The sequence below is a fragment of the Pieris napi genome, chromosome 7, assembly GCF_905475465.1.
Source record: "Pieris napi chromosome 7, ilPieNapi1.2, whole genome shotgun sequence".
NCBI lineage: Eukaryota > Metazoa > Arthropoda > Insecta > Lepidoptera > Pieridae > Pieris > Pieris napi.
This window is the reverse complement of record NC_062240.1, coordinates 8572894-8591243: the sequence shown is the minus strand read 5'-3', so window position 1 is coordinate 8591243 and position 18350 is coordinate 8572894. Positions and strand designations below refer to the sequence as shown.

General features: G+C 31.9%; 2 protein-coding genes across 9 annotated transcripts in view; one reads left to right on the top strand and one right to left on the bottom strand.

Moving 5' to 3' along the window:
* LOC125051049 (sodium bicarbonate cotransporter 3) overlaps positions 1-18350 on the top strand; it is a 37396-nt gene that overhangs the window by 12378 nt on the left and 6668 nt on the right. For 5 of the 8 annotated variants that reach the window (XM_047651176.1, XM_047651174.1, XM_047651179.1 and 2 more), the window contains exons 3-5: positions 3832-3931; positions 15673-15780; positions 18196-18252. In XM_047651176.1, coding sequence (XP_047507132.1) covers positions 3844-3931; positions 15673-15780; positions 18196-18252 — 253 coding nt within the window. In that variant the 5' untranslated portion in view covers positions 3832-3843. The remainder of the gene's footprint in view (positions 1-3831; positions 3932-15672; positions 15781-18195; positions 18253-18350) is intronic. The other 3 variants (XM_047651177.1, XM_047651181.1, XM_047651175.1) reach the window with 2 other exon arrangements.
* On the bottom strand, positions 4749-6089 carry LOC125051051. The gene is made up of 2 exons (XM_047651182.1): positions 5739-6089; positions 4749-5629 (listed from the first exon to the last, which is right to left on the bottom strand). Exons 1-2 carry the CDS (start codon positions 6019-6021, stop codon positions 4929-4931), a joined length of 984 nt encoding a protein of 327 aa, XP_047507138.1. The 5' UTR covers positions 6022-6089; the 3' UTR covers positions 4749-4928.

The following is an 18350-nucleotide window of genomic DNA, read 5'->3' as shown; positions in this document are numbered from 1 at the left end:
GTGTCCTGGTAACAGTTCTGTCGTAAACTGAGGTCAATCAAGTCGTAAACCTGATTTACACTTCCTCATTCAATATTAACACGTTTGCTTTTGTTTAGATCTAGTTTTACAGATTTAGTCGTTGACTTATTTATTTTATTTATTAACACTTCGTTGCATATACATTAATATAGTACAATTAACATAATTAAATAAAAAAGGAGAGCACCTGGCGGCCTTATCGCTTTCGAACGATCTCTTCCAGGCAACCACTGTGAGAAAAGAAAAAAAGTATTAAATTACATAAGGTAGGCAAGAAGTTCAAAAATACATGTATACAGTATTAGTAGTACATATAGTTGTTCAGAAAAAGAAACTAAACAGGAACAAAAAACAAACTAAATTAATAAAGTTAACTTTTTATTTACTTGTAATTGTACGACTATCTTTTCAAATAAACGATTTATAATAATTATTATTGCTGTTGTTGTAAAATACAGTCATTTTGAATATAATGGCCTCAATAAGACAAATCAATTAATCTTTCTATTTTCCTTCTTTCTACTGTTACACCTTTGTTAGGATGTTATCTCGAAACATGACCAATATTTCACACAATCCACATTTCCGTCTTATTTCTTCTTTAATCCAACTTATTCCTCATAAACGAATCGGTAAAGTTTTTTCATTATTTCTTTAAGATTACAATTTGTTTGCCCTTTCACAAGGTATTTATCACACAGATGAGTACGCGTAAGTTCGTAATAGCTTTTTATAAGTTTTCTTCCAGAACTGAGCGTTTTTTAAGGCACTTTTTGCCGCGCACCACGCATAATAAATGTACATGTCTAATGGATTTCTGTATTATGAAAGGGCATGGGGCACATTGCTGTTTCGTTGATATTTTTAAGCAAGTTGGTGAGAATTCTTTGTTTTAGATACTTCGTCGATTTCCAAGACAAGGCGGGATTTTTCACAGTACGAGAAAGAAAAGTAATGTTAGTCACAAATAGCTGTGGCGCATTCGGCCCAAATCATTAGTAGTAGTAGTAGTGTAGATATTAAAGCTTTTTTATTTCTGTGACCATACCTTTTTTTAAATACGGTAACAACACAAACCAAAAAAAACCGGTCTTTTTCCACAAAGGCCTCTTACCGCTTATGTATATCCCAGGTTATTGTTTATATTTTTTTCTTTTATTTAATTATATCTGCTATCAACAAATAAATACTACTCTATTTACCTATAAAGTTATTGACACAGACACAGCATATATTCCCGATTTCCTTTAATCTTACCCAATCTTAATATATATAAATACGTCACGTTGTTTGTCCGCTATGGACTCCTAAACTACTTAACCGATTTCAATCAAATTTGCACACATCTAACTTAAAAGATAGGATAGTTTATATCTTAATGTATACCTGTAATATTATTTTATAACCACCAAAAAAGCATGGTGGTCCCCGTGACTGGTGTTCTCCTACTGTCTCCCTCGAATAGTTTACTACTATGTAATATAACAAAAAACATAGCCACAGCAACGTTTGTCGGAGTCTGCTAGTATAATATACAATTTTTACATAGGTACGTTTTGCTAATGTAATGAGGTAAAAGTAACACCGTCTAATTACACTTAAAACCCAAATCAGTATGATCATTGATAAATTAACACTACTGTCGACTTATCCATGTTGATGATTTACAAATTAACTGCCCTGTGACATGCAAATAGGCCATTTCAGCTATTCCCATCCAATCTCGGATTTTATGCTCTGACGCACGAATAACGTCTAAGTAGTCTGATAATGTATGTGAAAATTGTAAAGGGAGGCTTATATTATGTCTTATAAAAATTAAAAAATGTAATTAATGAATAATTATAAAATAATTTGACAAAATACTAAAAACAATATAAATAAAATTGTTTACTAATATTCATAACTATTTAAATTAATAACAATCAATTAATTTTTTTATTACTTATTATAAGACGTGGGCTGGAGATTTGTTACCATGGTAACCATGATAATAAACACGTTAAAATTCCATTTATACCAAAGTCGGTCTGTTCAACAGAAAAATCTATATATTATTTGTTTTACTGAAATTTAAGTATGTAGTCGAGGAAAAACCTTTCAGTTACCAGACGTAGTTATTATTATTTGGCTTGCTTATAGTTAATTTAACAAAGACACAAGCACTGTCACATATTAGCAAGACGCTATTCGAAGAAGAAATTTCACATTTTATAAGTAAAATACTTATATATACTCATTCTTTGTCAAAGTCAAATTTACATTTGTTGCCCTCTAGACTGACTTCTAGCCTGATTAAACGCAAATTGTTATTACAAATATTTTATTAATGTAGGTATGTTTATTTGACAAAAATACCCCATGAAAGCTTAATAAGATTTTTATTCCCATATTTTAATATGTATTTCACATGGTATGGCGAAGGCCGTGACTAAATTGCTGTTCATAACCATTTCGCTAGGCATTTTTTTACGCCATTGTGCATAAAAATACGATAGTTGTCAATCGGTTGCTGGGTCACTTAGTTACCTTGAAACCACTACAAGGTATAATGTATCTAGCTAATGCATGGCTTCATTACCTTCCGATCAGAATTACGTAAGGTCTAGATACACTAGTGCAAGCTGTAAGACATCGAAAGGTCATTAGTATTTTTGCTATTCATAAGCACCTACTACCTCATTAAAATAAAACTATTATTCCATTATAGTTTTAGATAATACAAAAGCGTATGTGGGTATTAAGTAATGAAGTATCTACTTACCTCTTTTCTAATGTAATTGTTATTGAAATAGTTTGTTAAATTAAGGGATACGCCCTTTATTCAAAAGACAAATAGGAAAAATGTAACACAATACAATGATAAAAACCCTACAAAATTTGGTACAAACAGTATTTAAAGAAATATATTTTAGGAGTCATACCTATTCTTGTTAATTTTTTTTAAATACCATAAATATTTCGTAACATGTTACAAATTACATTCTATTTACCTCATACAGTGTGCTCTTTCACGTCTACTTCAAACGTACGAAATTAATTTAATCATTGAGTTTCGGAGTTTACTGGCCTGAGTTAATTTAATATTTGTGTTTTCTGTATTGTTCTGGTCTCATCTAAAATGTAATACTAACAATACTGTCGTTACTGCTGCTCAATTTAAAATTAATTGCTTTAATAAATATAATATCTGCCTATCACAAATCTTATTAATTACTGACTATAAAAATATAACTGCCAGGCCTTCGCGGATAAGATATATCTTATAATTGTAATGTTGAATTACTGTATTTGAGGAAATGATTTGGCCGCAAAAACAATATTACAACACTAGCTGACCGGGCAAACGTGGTTTTGCCATGTATATCATTTATAATAAAAAATAGGGTTTGTTCGTAGAGGGGTGAAAACTAGGGGTTGTATGTATTTTTTAATGCTGTATTATAAAAAAATAAAAACAAAAAAAACATCTAAAAATTAAAACAAAGTAATTTAGGGGTGGACTACCCTTAACATTTAGGGGGATGAAAAATAGATGTTGTCTGATTCTACATACCCAATATGCACACAAAATTTCATGAGAATCTGTCAAGCCGTTTCGGAGGAGTTTAACTACAAACACCGCGACACGAGAATTTTATATATTAGATTAAGGATGCTAATCTATATTACATACTTTGTAAGTAGTAGCCTAGTTCTCAAACGTGCTCTCATACCTGAGGTATTACATTTGAATCCCAGCTGCTCACTTATACGTTTTAAAATTTAATATTTTGATGTATAAAATAAACTAATATTAATATTGTAAACAGGTTGTCAAGTATGGACACGAGGGATGATGATGAGCCACCACCAGACCCGGCGGCCAGAAAATCTCTACATCATGACTACACTGAACAGGACTTTGAAGGTGTGTAACATTGATAAGCGATTTTTAACAACCCTGATAAAGAGAAATAATTTGAAGACTCATTGGTCTAGTGGTTAGTACCCCTGACTGCGAATCCTTGGGTCCCGGGTTCGATCCCCGGCTGAGACGAACATCGATGTGATGAGCATTTGGTGTTGTGCTTAGGTCTTGGATGTTTAAATATGTATTTATATGTATATCTATCTATATATAATATAATATGTATGTTTATCCGTTGCCTAGTACCCATAACACAAAATTCACCAGCTTAGCATGGGTCTAGGTCAATTGGTGTGAATTGTCTTTAAAAAAAAAAAATATACCGTTGTTTCAAGATTGAGAATTGTGTTTAGAAGTTTTTTTTGTAATTTACCTTTTGACTGTCTCTCTTCCGGCTTACTATGTTTTGTCTATAAATACAAACATTATGTACTCCATAGATAATGTTAAAAAATAAGAAAATCTTTATAGCGTAAAAGCTAATAAATTAGATTTGTTTTTACTTTCATCTTTAGACGATTTTCAGACATTTTCAAGTTGTCCTGCTCGCTTTGAATTAGTGAAATGGAAGTAGGTCGAAGGGTGAACGAGGGTGCTACGACATACCAAGTAGGTCCAATGTTTGCGTAGGATTGTATTTTCAAGTAATCGTACCAAATTCGTTTTTTTTTATATAATAGAAGAATAATTTTCGCGTAAACCAACATTGGCCAATATATTTACAGAAATATATATAAATTTGTGTTATAATGAAAATATATAATAGATATAAGAATGTTTAACGTGTCAGGTAAATCAGGTTTAGATTAGATTCTATTAAGGGCTAATTTCACCAAACTCAGATAAGTTTTATTCCAAGGAATTAACCCTGGAATAGCCAATTTTACATTTCACCAACTACTTAACCTGAGAATAAAACGTTATTCCAAGGATAAGATTTATACGCCCAATTTTGAACGAATACGGAGATATTCCTTGGATAAAAATGGCCGCCATGTCATGTCAGCTGTTTTCTATTTATTCTTCGATGTTTCATTTGTGCAAAAAGATTTCGTGTTTTGATTTTCTCCCGTTTTAATATTTCATTTTTAATTTTTATTTCAACTTCAAATATTTTTTTTCCTTCCTCTCTCTCCTCAGCAGCAAAATTCATTTGCATTTGTACAGCTTTTATTTTAATTTTATGTAACTCTTCTAAAGTTGAAGAAACCGGTAAAGTAGGTCTGCGTCTGCTGCTCCAATTTTTCTTTTGAGTGAGAGGGGTATTTCCAGCATCCTCTACAGATATTAAAGCACAGTCATCAATATCCATATCCAAGGCAAGAGGCGTCGATTTAGCTGGCTGAACCACAGGCTGAACTGACTGTGCACGCAGAGGAGCAGATTTCTGAGATTGCAGCATCTTTGGGGTGTAGTCTCCCCAATCAGCAGCACAGTCACCTTGTGATTTATCATTATCGCAGGTAAAATTTGCAGCATCAATATCCAAGTCAAGAGGCGTTGACTTGGTCACAGTGGTGTTCGGCACAAATATGCCTGATACATCTGGAATTTTAACTGTAGCCAATGTTTCATTTTCTTTTAATATAAAATTATCGCAATCATATGGATTTTCGAGTCCAACAGCAACTGTTGAAATAAGACCCAAGATCCGGGTAAATAACGGGTCGTCAGATTTAGGCTTTGCAGGTCCCCCACCTAAACAAAAAATCAAATATAGTTAAGAATGTCACAGTACCACCATAGGTTTATCATGAAGATGCTTTTAGCTGCGAAAATAAGCATGTAAATGATAAAATGATTTTACCTGTTTGAATCATGTACTGCCTTGCAGCAGCAGATTCTTTTTTGGTGAATTTTTTTAAGCTTTCCCATTGTGCCTTTAAATTTTCCGCGGTTCTGTGGCTGAAACTGGTTTGCGAATTGAATTCATTGGATATTTTAATCCACTCAGCATTTTTTTCTTTCATGGTTACTGCGTCGGTACGCTTGTTTTCCACTATCTTAAAATGGTCAGTTATCAGATCTACCAGTAACATCTTCTCTGGCATTTGCCAGTTAGGACTTCTTTTTCTATCGGTCATTATCATGAACGATATTGTTTCTGTTATTTATTTTCTTCTTTCAAATCAAAACCAAAATAAACACTCAGGCAAAACAAAGCCTCTATGACATGACCACAGATTACAAAGTAGGTTCCATGACAGCTTCAAACTGACGTATAATCCAACTAAAGTAAAAAGTTCCAATTAACCTTCATGTTCTTTAAAGAAATTGCACATTTAATTTGTTTTCATTATACACTCATTCGTTCGTTCACTCAATATACACTTCCACAGATAAGCAACACGGTTGTTCCAAAGAATAGCTAATCTGAGACTAGTTTATCGGATGTTTTACATGGTGAAATGTAAAGTGAGTTATCTGGGATTAAATTCAAGCGAATATGTTTATCCTTGGTATAGCTATTCTCGGATAACTACGACATTGGTGAAATCAGCCCTAAGAGAGATATGTTAAAAAGGTGTTATAAATATAAAATTAAAAATTGCCACCTTCCTGTAAACCAAACACTTGGTGATTATAAAAAGGGTGGCGGGGAGTTTCTTACCACTTCTCATCCGCTCTAAGCCCCCTTTGAAACTGGTAGTAAATGTAAATTAATGCCTTCCAATTTTTTTCTAGTATTCATAAGAGTACAGTTACAATATGAAAAAATAAATATTTCTGATGCAGGTGATAAACATCTGACCTTGAAAAGCCTGAACAGATTTTAATAAGACGTCAATGTCTAAGAAAAATCGCATTATAATGGACCCATTTGATTATAAGGTACGATGCCACAGATAGGGGATTTTTACGTCGGGAGTTGACAAAGTCGTAACTCGGTATAAAACAGTTGTTTTATTATGTTACTATTACTTTTGAATATAAAAAAAGGTTCAGTCAGAACTACGAATCAATAGTAAAATGAAGAACCTTTTGTACGTTACAAACAGTTGCCTATTCAAATACAGCGTTTTCTAACAAAACCTCCGCTTAGACTGAGATGTTCTTTACGAAACTTTCGAGGTAGTATTGCGTCCACTATTAAAAGAAAGAAAGAAAAAATATTTGGTCATAAAACGTACAAAAAGCAAAAAATACATATTTCTAAATTGTATTATATTAGGTCGCTGAGTTATTGTTGAGGAATTCTTAATAAGATATTGAAGGTTTTGATAATATTGTCTGCATTAATTTGGTTGTAACATAACTAATTTAAAACTTCTACCTGTTTAACTTCTCCACCTAGGTAGGTACAAGCCTACATCCTAATTATTGTTTTACTGCATACTAAATTCATTCCCTTTGGATCATGAATTTTATGAGCTAACATAAAGATTTCAGATTACCTACGACTAAGAGAGCAAAGGTTAATTGTATTAGAGAAGGACTTAATTTTGCTTCCGTTTCATTGGTTCTTCTTCTTTGAGATATTTCGCTGGGAATTGAAGCAAGGATCTCCGTGTCAGTAACCAGTTAGCCACAGAGATGGTCAGAGAGTGTTACACGTACCTAATAAAACTAAAATAGCAAACGCTTTTAGCATTTAACAAGATTTTGAAGCAAAATTTTCGTGTACCAAAACCTTTGACATTAACTGGTCTCGGGAGCGATGTTTGCTTCACAAAATGCCCCGTGCATATGACGGTTATACATATCTAAAACTCTCCTTGGTTGTATAAAATGTTTACATACATTTGGGAACATTTAAAAATCGTTATAAAGTAATACAATATTTTATCTATTTTACTTAAATTTTAACAAGTTTTTGTAGATTTGATTTATTCAATTTTTTTTAAACTCATCACTGATATTTACTTATTTATTATACATAAGTGGTACCGTTGAACGTGTTTTAAACATTAAAAATAACTTTCGAGTCTTAGCTCGCGTTGCCTCAAATAAATTTAGCGTAATAAAAATGGTCGTAAGAAAAATGTTCTTGTATAAATCTCATAAAATAACACAGCAGTGACACGATACTATTATAGCGTCTCACAATAATAAAGTAACGCTGCTTTAAGTTGTGTAAAAATATTCATAGTGAGGCAATAATACTTTACTGTATATATTATATACATGAAATAGCTTTTCAAATAATAGCTCGGTTAAAACGAACCTTCATACTCACAATTTTAATATTGTTGCGTTGCGTGAACAACAACACTGTTAAATACGTTGAGAATTTGTTCGACGTCCTGGTGAACATAAAAGCTATATAGAGTTTATGTTTCCACTACATAAAACATATAAAAATGTCTATAGAATGGTAATAACACTTTTATGAATCTCATACAAATTAAAGCTCATAGTAGGAAAACGATTATAAATCAATGCAAGTCGTATAAAACTATCTACAGATAAGTAGCAGTTAAGAGCTATGGAAAGTTCGGTCAGGTGCAGATTATATAAAATAGTGTGATAGACCCACCTTGAGAGGTTTAGCGAAGCCGTATCAGAATAAGGTCAGGTTTACACGATTTATGGCGGAAAGAGGCTTTGAAGGAAAACGCATTAAGTGCAATGTTACTATAAAATTATAAATATGGTCTAATTTTAAATATATCTATCTATTATTAGGCACATCATTTACGTTACTGTAATTCATTGTGATTCTCAGTAGCCAGTTGGGATTTCCATTAGCAGCTATTAATAAAATAAAATAATTTAAGATTGTCATGAGCGCTTTGATGAATAGGTTATGAAAACACTAGAGTTTTATAGAACATAAGTGTTACTAAAACTAGGGATACCAGTTTTACCCTCATCCTTTCATAAATGTACTTCTTAAATGTACTAAAAAAATAGCAGCCATTTTGTGAAAACACTAACTAACTATAAACTAACTAAGTATCAAAGTTATCGTAGTTGTGGTAAATTTACATAAATTTGCCAATACAAACGAAAATTAAGGTAGAACAAATCGACGTGAAGTAACTATGATAAAAGTACAAAGAAACTTTCTTCTATATATTATTGATCTTGCATATTATTTTATATTCGCAATCAATACTCGTACGGTGAAAGAAAATATTGCGAATTTACTATATAATAAATTATAAATTTTGCACCTAGAAGAAGGCCATTTGGAGAAAAAAAATATTTAGATAAGGGAACGAAAAAATTAACGGATTGTTTTTTATATATTCTATAGAATCTGCTTTACTGCGACTTTAAAATGCCATAACACCGTATTGTTTTTCGAAAAGCATTCAGAGCTATTATAAGCAATTTTGAGCGCTACGTTTCGTAGCACTTAGTACGTCGTAGCCTTCTACGAGTAGCTTTTATATCGTCACGTAGACCAATCGATATTCAGTCAACTAGAAAATAAAGCTAAAGCTATGTGTTTTTTATTATTAAAATTGATGATCTCGCTTAGTAATAATAAAGATATTTCATTTCTTTAAATCATAATCGTAGTTTTATTTATTACTTTAACACCATAAGCGCTAACCTCGTAATTCGGTTTGTTAGTAAGGGCATTTTAATACAATATTTTACGTACACGTCCCCATTTAATACCCTATAGAGACAAAACCTCACCACGGCTGGGGTATTGAGAAGCGGATTCGAGCTTACTGTTTTATTAATATCACAGAAACAAATCATTAATATGTATTTTAAAAAGCGTCAAATTAAACTTTAATTCAACTTCAGGCAGTGCAATGTCAAACGGTTATTTGAAATATCATTTTTCTTTCTCTATCTCTGGGATACCATGCTAAGACAACTTTCATCCATTTTGTTTTAAGGAAATAAATAAAAAAGATATCATTAGACTATAGCAAAGTGACAAAAGACTTACATAGTATAGGGTAGAGACTCGATATGACACATCACTGAATATCATATGCTTAGCAGCTAATTCAATAAATTAATTACAGCTTCTACTTAAGTAAGCATATGATCACTGTCAATAATCAACGTACCTAACACAATATAATTAAGCAATTTTAGTTAATTGAGTTGCATTTGTAACATAATTACTACTACTGTACATTTTGTTATTATAATTTAAATGAAATAATTCGATTATTTGTGACTTTTATACTAAAGAACTTCTCTGGGAATATATAAGCCGAAGGTTCGTCATTACATTTTGTTTCAAAATGGTTTCATTCCTACCTTGTACACCAAATCTTAGCATTTAAAGTAGTGGCGAAAAGTTTCTTGCCAGTTCATCTGGCTCTTGATTTAGGAACTGCTAATAAACGTAAATTTAGATGCTTTTTTTCATAGTAACCAATATGATTAAATAAATTTTTGGGCCCGCTTCACAAGACATTTTTGTTTGCGAACTAGCGATATGTGGAATCGACTCCCGGTGAGGGTCTTCCCTGGGAGATACTAACTCCCATTGAAAAAAAAAAATCACTGTCAAAGAACGACAACGAATCCACTAAAATGGTGCTTCTCGGTGTCGGCTCGATATCTTATAAAAAACCGGGCAAAACTTATTGGTCCAAAATGGACGTAGATATCAATAATTATTGAACTAGTTTTAAGTAGATTGACCAATTGATAAATAAAACAGACACTAAATTATTCCTGTCATATGTCAGCGTTCAAGAATTACGTAACGAATTTTGGCCGGGGTCCCTTTTTTAAAACGTTACGATGCGGTGCGGGGATTAAATTACCTGATATTGTTAATATTATTTTCGACTTTCCAGTACTTTACACCACATAGTGGTAACTTTTAGGTACACAGAGTCACTGGGTGGTCACGAAACGTTTTACTAGTGGGTACAGAAAACGTTTCGTGACCGTTACGTTACGGAGCGTTACATGAGGGGGTTCAACATGACGTAATACTTGAACGCTCCCTATGTCACTGCAGACTATTCAGCTTTGGACTGTTTTACTTAACTTGGATATTTAATTAGAAATATACGTACATACGTAAGTGAGCCCTTTTACTAGCCAGCATTTTTCAGAAACCTTTTCAGAGCTTGAACTCTTAATATGACAAAATTTTCAAACCTATTTGACGGTAACATGTGTTGAAAAGAAAAAGTTCGTAATTTCAAATGCAAACGAAAGTGGATTTTATATCATGGTCTAAAAGGGCGAATGTCGTATAAATCTGGTTAACGTAGCAAAAATAGCGTTCATCTACAATTATTAGAACTTATTGGTTTGTCAACGGTTACAACTACGTAGACAAATTTCTTTTTCCTTATATGAGGCCGTACGCATTTGTTCCTATGTCAATCTTTTCTTAAAGACTTTCAGAACACTCAGGTGAACAGTCTTCTCTATCTGAGCCACGCCGTTAATTTTCACGATGTTTACCTTTCCTGAAGAACGCATATTACGCACGCTTAAAACATTGACCGAGAAATGATGTATCAATGTATGTTACGATCATATTTTAAACTGTCATTGAAATTATGCATTAAAAAATTCAAAACGTCAGATAAGTAATTACTCTAGTCGCGAACCAAAACATATAGAATATAGAAACCTTCATAGGCTGTTTAAAACTATAACCCTTGACCTCTCTTGTTGATTAATAGTATGAGATTAACACGAAGTTTCTTAGATGAAATCTAGACTACAAAATAATAAAAATGCTTGGGTGTGAGCAGTGTTGACCTAGTAATTTCAACATGCGACTCATCCCTGGAGTCTAAGGTTTGATCCCCGGCTGTGCACTATTGGACTTTCTATGTGCGCATTTCGCACTGGCTCGTACGGTGAAGTAAATAGAAGTAAAACATCGTGAGGAAACCGGCATTCCTTAGACCAAAAAAGTCAACGGTTATACACAAAAGTGGATCACCTATTTGCTTATTAGAAATGATCACAAAGAAAAAAAAACTTTGTAGCGCCATTAGTATTGGATTAAATTTAAAAATCGCGATACCTCAATGTATCTAATGTATTCAATTTGACGGGCTTTAAGGCAGTAAACAAAATGATCGATATCATGTCTAGACAATTGCGGGTACGCTTTTGTTTATTTAGGTCCCTTGGTACTTAATGTAAAGAAGGATTAAAATTAGCTTTTATTTGTGCTAAAACTAATTTACACTATTTACAAAAACACAATTTGCCAGATCGAGATGATTTATTACTATCTTTTCCTAAATGCATCTGTCATTCTTATGGATAATTTGTCTTGGTGGCAATGGTCTCCTAATTGAGGACCTTAGAGTCAGATCACACGACCGCCGTTATTGTCACCCACATTTGTACACTCAGATTTAGATCTGTGATTCAATATGTTCCTTGATGTAATTTGTTTTCTAAGTGACGACGTCATATTTCTTTTCTGTAAATTGTTATCGCGTTAGTGACAACTTTTACTTTGTGGCAATAATGTTCTTTTAACGTATCCAATATATTTTCGGGTCACACTTAGAACTGTCTTGATTTTGAATGTCCCTATGTCGTCAACTGGCCAGTTTTTAATACTGAAATTTCAATAAACAAGTAATCTAATACAATAAACTATTTCCAATGAGGGGGTGAGTGAATTAAGGAGAGGGTGAGTGGAAAGTTAAATCTGTCGTGATAGAAAATTATAGCAATGAATTAAAATTAGTTTTAATAATAGTAATTAATGAAAGTAAGGAACAAACATTTTGTGTCTTAAGTTTGTAAAACGTATAGCCCGAAAATAGTTTCATTAAATCCATTTTGAAATTACTTTATACTAAAGATGTCAAGATGAAAGACATTATTTAAGATGTAATAACAATCTTGTCTCGTAGCGATAATATCTTTATCCTCAAAGTTTCCAAATATTTGTGAAAGGAAAATAGATTTTCAGGGCTATTACGACACCTCACTTTTGGTAAAAGCCTATTACAACGCGGCCTTAGAACAACCAAATCGAAATTATGACAAGTTAATAAACTAAGTTTTTATTTCAGAGATTAAGGGTCTGTTTTACAATGTACGGATAAGTTCTACATAAGTTCCAAATTAGCTATTTGTTACTTATTGGTAGGATAAACACAATTGTTGCGTTTCACGACTGTCAGATAGCGCTATTCGTCACATAGAGTGCATCATAAGTTTGAGTCCGATAAAGTGTCAAATAGCACAATTTATCTTCCAAATAATTTATGTGTTGCATAGCTATTTGGTACTTTATCCATACACTGTGAAACAGACCCTTAGGATATTGATAAAATTTCCGTTTATCTAGTATGCATTTTTATTATGATATTGGAGGCAGATGAATAGGCCTCGTGGTTGTGACCATTACAATTTAAAAAACACTAGCGTTCAGTCTCAGCTTCGCACAGCTGGATAATTATTTTATTAAATATGAAATAATTTAATATATATGAATCGGGGTTTTACATTCATCGCTTTGTTCCATTGTCAATAGAGCAGCGTACGCAATATATAATTGGTATTCTATTCACAGCTTGGGTTTTTTTAATACATATTTTCTTTGGCTAATTCGCCGACTATATTGTCGTCTATGAGCAGTGTTTCCCTAGTGGCTACAGCATGTATCCTCATCCTTGAGGTCGTAGATTCGATCCACGGATATGCACCAATGGACTTTCTTTCAATGTGCGCATTTAACAATCGCTCGAACGGTTAAGGAAAGCAACGTGAGAAAACCAGCTTGCCTTAGACCCAAAAAGTGGGCGGCGTGCGTCAGGCACAGGAGGCTGATCACCTAATTGCCTATTAGATTATTATGATCTGAGGCCCACACCTAAAAAGATCGTAGCGCCACTGATTTTTTATTATGACTAGCAAAATTGCATTTGTAACTAGTATAATTAAGTACTACTTATTGAAGTGAAACTTCTTTATCGGGGTTGGAAAAAAATTTAGTGTAAAATTTTTTCGTTACGCGTCACATTTTTCTGTTACGCGCGCCATCTTTTTCTTGTCCCTACCACGGTTGATCCGAAGAGATTCGAAGCCATTAGTAACAAAAATATATAATAACGATAACAATGATAGTAATACTACTAATTCTATTGCAATAAATGAAATTCTGTAATAATCTTAGTACTACATAGTAGTACAGTAATAAGTTAAAATGAAATAATTGTATTTGTATTCATGTCTATGATAATAAAAGCCTTTTGTTAAACTTTATCTAATTTAACTTTATTTAACCAATTTCTGTAAAGTTGCATATAGTAGATCATTTTTCGAAAAATAAGGTCATAAAGAAGTTTCACTTCTTACGTGTGTACACCTAGTACAAGCACACATTTTTTTCTGTTAACAACTCTTTCTATTATATTTACAGCAAGTTTTAGAATGCTGTCTCTTAAGCTTTTATCCATCATTATATCTTTGGAGGTTGTCTTTGTTATGTGCATTCCTAAAATTTGTTCAGTGTTGTACCTGTCATAGCCATACATTGGATAGTTTAGGACGTAATACCGACTCTTCAGCTGTGTTGTTGCAAGGACAGCCTGCATTTTGCTTAACTCAAAATCTGTGAAGATACGATGAGAATCCACTGTGACCTGGCAACATCTGTGTGATCAGTCCCGTTGGTTTTATTTTTTTTAACTATGGAATAGGCCGAATAGTTATACACAATAGTTTGTAGAAATGAACATACGCTATTTCATCAGGGATATATATGATTTTAATAGTATTTTTCTTTAATCGGTTCAGTCCTTTTAGAGCCAATGCAATCAGCATTCAAATCAAACAAACAATCAATTCCTAATAAGAATATAAATAATATGAATGTATATAGAATTGACGATTAAGAAAAGAAATTTACGATTAACTATAATAATATCATGATTGTGAAATGAAGAAAACTGGAAAACTCTTGAAGTTTAGTCGTAAAGTTTTCTAAAATTTTCCAATATAATGGGCAACTTTCTTTGCGTAAGAATCTTTGCCATTAAAAAGGAAAAGAAACCTTAAAAAGTAAAGCAATTAATGTGTATTCAGGTTCAATACTAGAGATTTTGATTCAATAACAAATCAGAGCTCGTATACATTTTAATATAAAATGCATATTTATTTATGCAAAGTTGCGGCATTGTTTATCAAAATAAAATATATTTAAATGGTAAATTTTATTGATAAATTAATAAAAATAATTGTTTAAAAGAAAATATACATTGATATAAAATGTTGCTTTTAATAATATATAATGTTGCGTTGATAAATTAACATTTAAGTAAAAAGATATATTTTTAAATCGTTGTATGCAAAGTATCCTGCTATGGAATTTCCTACCAATTGATACACGGTATTAGATGAGCTCAGTCTTGAAATTTATTTAAAAAGCTTTTTGATCATTTTCTTTCTGCCTCCTAATTAGCTCTGCTTATATATATATTAATTATTGTTATTCAGTTCACATTTTGATTGGCTTTTAAATTTTTGTTTTTTATTATTGTTACTTTTTCTTTAGATTTTACTTTATTTTATTTTAGTTATGGTAACGTGTTATTTTGTTAATTATTTTTGCATTTCTTGTACTCTACCCTCTGTAGGTGTTTCTTTTTCATTGTTCCACATTAGGGTTGCCTGGAAGAAATCGCTTGTTAGCGATAAGGCGGCCCGTTGCCTTATAAGTATTGTAACCTGCTTTTTTTATTTTTGTTATGTGTATGTTTTGAATAAGGTAATAAAGTATAAATAAATAAATATGTAACATGTGTATAATGAATTTACTACTACTAATAAATCATTTCATGTAATACCTATATCAGACCTAATGAAGTATAAATTGCCAGGTCACCGGGCGCACACGGTGTTTGTGGGTGTACACGTGCCAACTAGACGTCACTCACACAGAAAACATAAACATCATCATCGCACTGAAAAGGACCCGGAAAAGCCAAGTAAGTAATATTATGAGAGCTTAATATCTCTAACCATAAGATACTTTATAAAGCTAAGAGCCATTAGAATGGGACGCGTAGTATTAAAACTTTCTTATTTATATGTAGGTACCATCTTCAAATAGCAATTAATTCTTTTGTTTTGATCCCTCGCGTGACATAAAAAACGTGACAAATATTTAAAAACTTTATATTTTTAAATATTGACGTTCATAAGTGTACATAGATACGAATATCATTAAATAAATTCGATTTGATTTGATCAGTATTATAGGACGTATTTAAATAAGAACTTTTCTGAATTTTTGGTCTAAACAGAAATTTGTATTGAACTTGAAAAATGACTTGTACTAATTAACATTGCTAATCAAAAAAAGTATTTTTGTTTAAAATAGTTATACATACATTTTAAATATTAAATAAATTATATTATCTTAGATCTTTTCACTAATGTTATTATTATTATCAGAGTAATCTTCACCCTTGAATTATCGATTTTCTGATTATCTCGTATCGCTTTTGAAATAAACAAATGCAATTCAGCTTATAGTATGTCTATAAGGTATTTATTTAGTTACATTTATGTCGTTATAATCTACGTAAAAGTTAAACCAACAAGCAATATACAAATTTCGAAGGAATTATCAAATCGATTCTTTCAATGAAATACGAGCCCTGACTTCTAGGGGACAACGCGTTGATGTAAAATTGTACCGCATTACATATTGTCTAGTCCCTAGTTCATACATATATGTATTTTAATGCTTTTGATACTAGTAAATAATACGTGACACGTTCATTGTGTTCGGTGTATTAAGCTAAATGACTTCTTGAAAGCTGTAAGCTGATAACTATATGGTCGAGACAATGGGGTAAAATCTTTTTCAAATAATCACATAACATGACAATAGTAAATTGAATTTTGTTCTTTATAAAATTTGTTGTACATATTATAATATGGTTCTATATCAATGGTATCAATGGTTCTATAATCTCGAATTAAAAAATGTTTCAACGCAAAACGACACTATGAAATCTTTCAATGTCGAATAAAAAATACATTTGGTTTAATGCCTAAAATTAAACACTTCGATTTTTGCGACGGTACTCTGTAATTCTTACAACTCATGATTAATCATGAGTTGTAAAAAGACTCAATATCAAACTTGGGATCGCTATTATCGAATACCAGCGCCGATGCCAACTTTCAAATAAATCGAAGGAGTTTTTTAGTTGAGTTTTTACATAGGAGGATTTTAACCTAACTACGTGACTTTGGTTTAGGGAAAATAGTCTCTTGTCACGAAATACTATATTATATAAACAACACGTAATAAACAAGGGACATGAAACAAACAGTTTTAATGGAGTTGTGGTGGCATTAAGGCTTTTGTGGATTATATTCAGAGTTATTATGCACAATGACCTCATTATCATACCATAATGAAGCTCTTTACATAATAACAGTACACAGTACATAGGGCTAGCCGAAAGTATGTGGCAAGAAAATTACATAAATTTAAATTTAAACTTCATTTTACAATTTAAGTATGTTTTAATTATAAGATGAATTGCATCCTAAGGATTGACGATATCTTTAGCGGATTTTTATGGATTTACGTCGATTCAGTTATCGAGTATAGTACCTATTTTTTAATGATTAAATGCACACTTTTTAAAATACTGTATAAAAATGCATGTCCATTTATTTTAAAATTAAAACAGTTACTTTACTTTCTTTACTATCGTTAGTAGTCTTCCCTCCAGGGGCGTGAATATTTCAATCCGTATAGTAAAATAACATTAAACGCAGAGCAAATACTGTTTGAGAAAATCTAATATATCAAATTCTCGTGTCACAATGTTAGTTACCATACTCCTCCGAAACGACTTGACCGATTTTTATCAAATTTTATATGTATATTCAGTAGGTCTGAGAATCGGCTACTATCTATTTTTTATACCTACCCCTTAATGATAAGGGGTTTCCATCATAATTTTTTTTATTATTTTTGGACAATTTTTATTTTTTTATGATACAACATACAAAAATACATAAAACCCCTAATTTTCACCCCTCTACGATCAACCCCTATTTTGTATGATTGTACAAAGCTACTGTTATTGAACTAAAAAAAATTGTCCTAGGAATAATATACATGGCAAAACAACGTTTGCCGGCTCAGCTAGTAATTATGTAGAAAAAGAACAAAACAAAATGTTTATACGATAATGTTTTGTCAGGGTTATGATTACATTCTGATATGACTTAACGAAGTAATATGAAATTCAATTAGTTTGATGTTTCATCAAACATAAAATAAGCTTTTACGTTTTTCATAAGACTAACTCATTTACCGATACACAAATATGTTATTGATAGCAATCCATTTGCATAATAAATTCGATTCGTAGGCTCCGCAATAATGGCCCGGGTTAGAAGACTGAGCGTAACAGATGACGGAGAAACATGTAAGCTAAATTGGGATCCAATTTTATCGGTTTTGTTATAATCATATGCCATCTCATGTTTCAGCATGACGTAGATATACTAAATTATTGTGCATGTT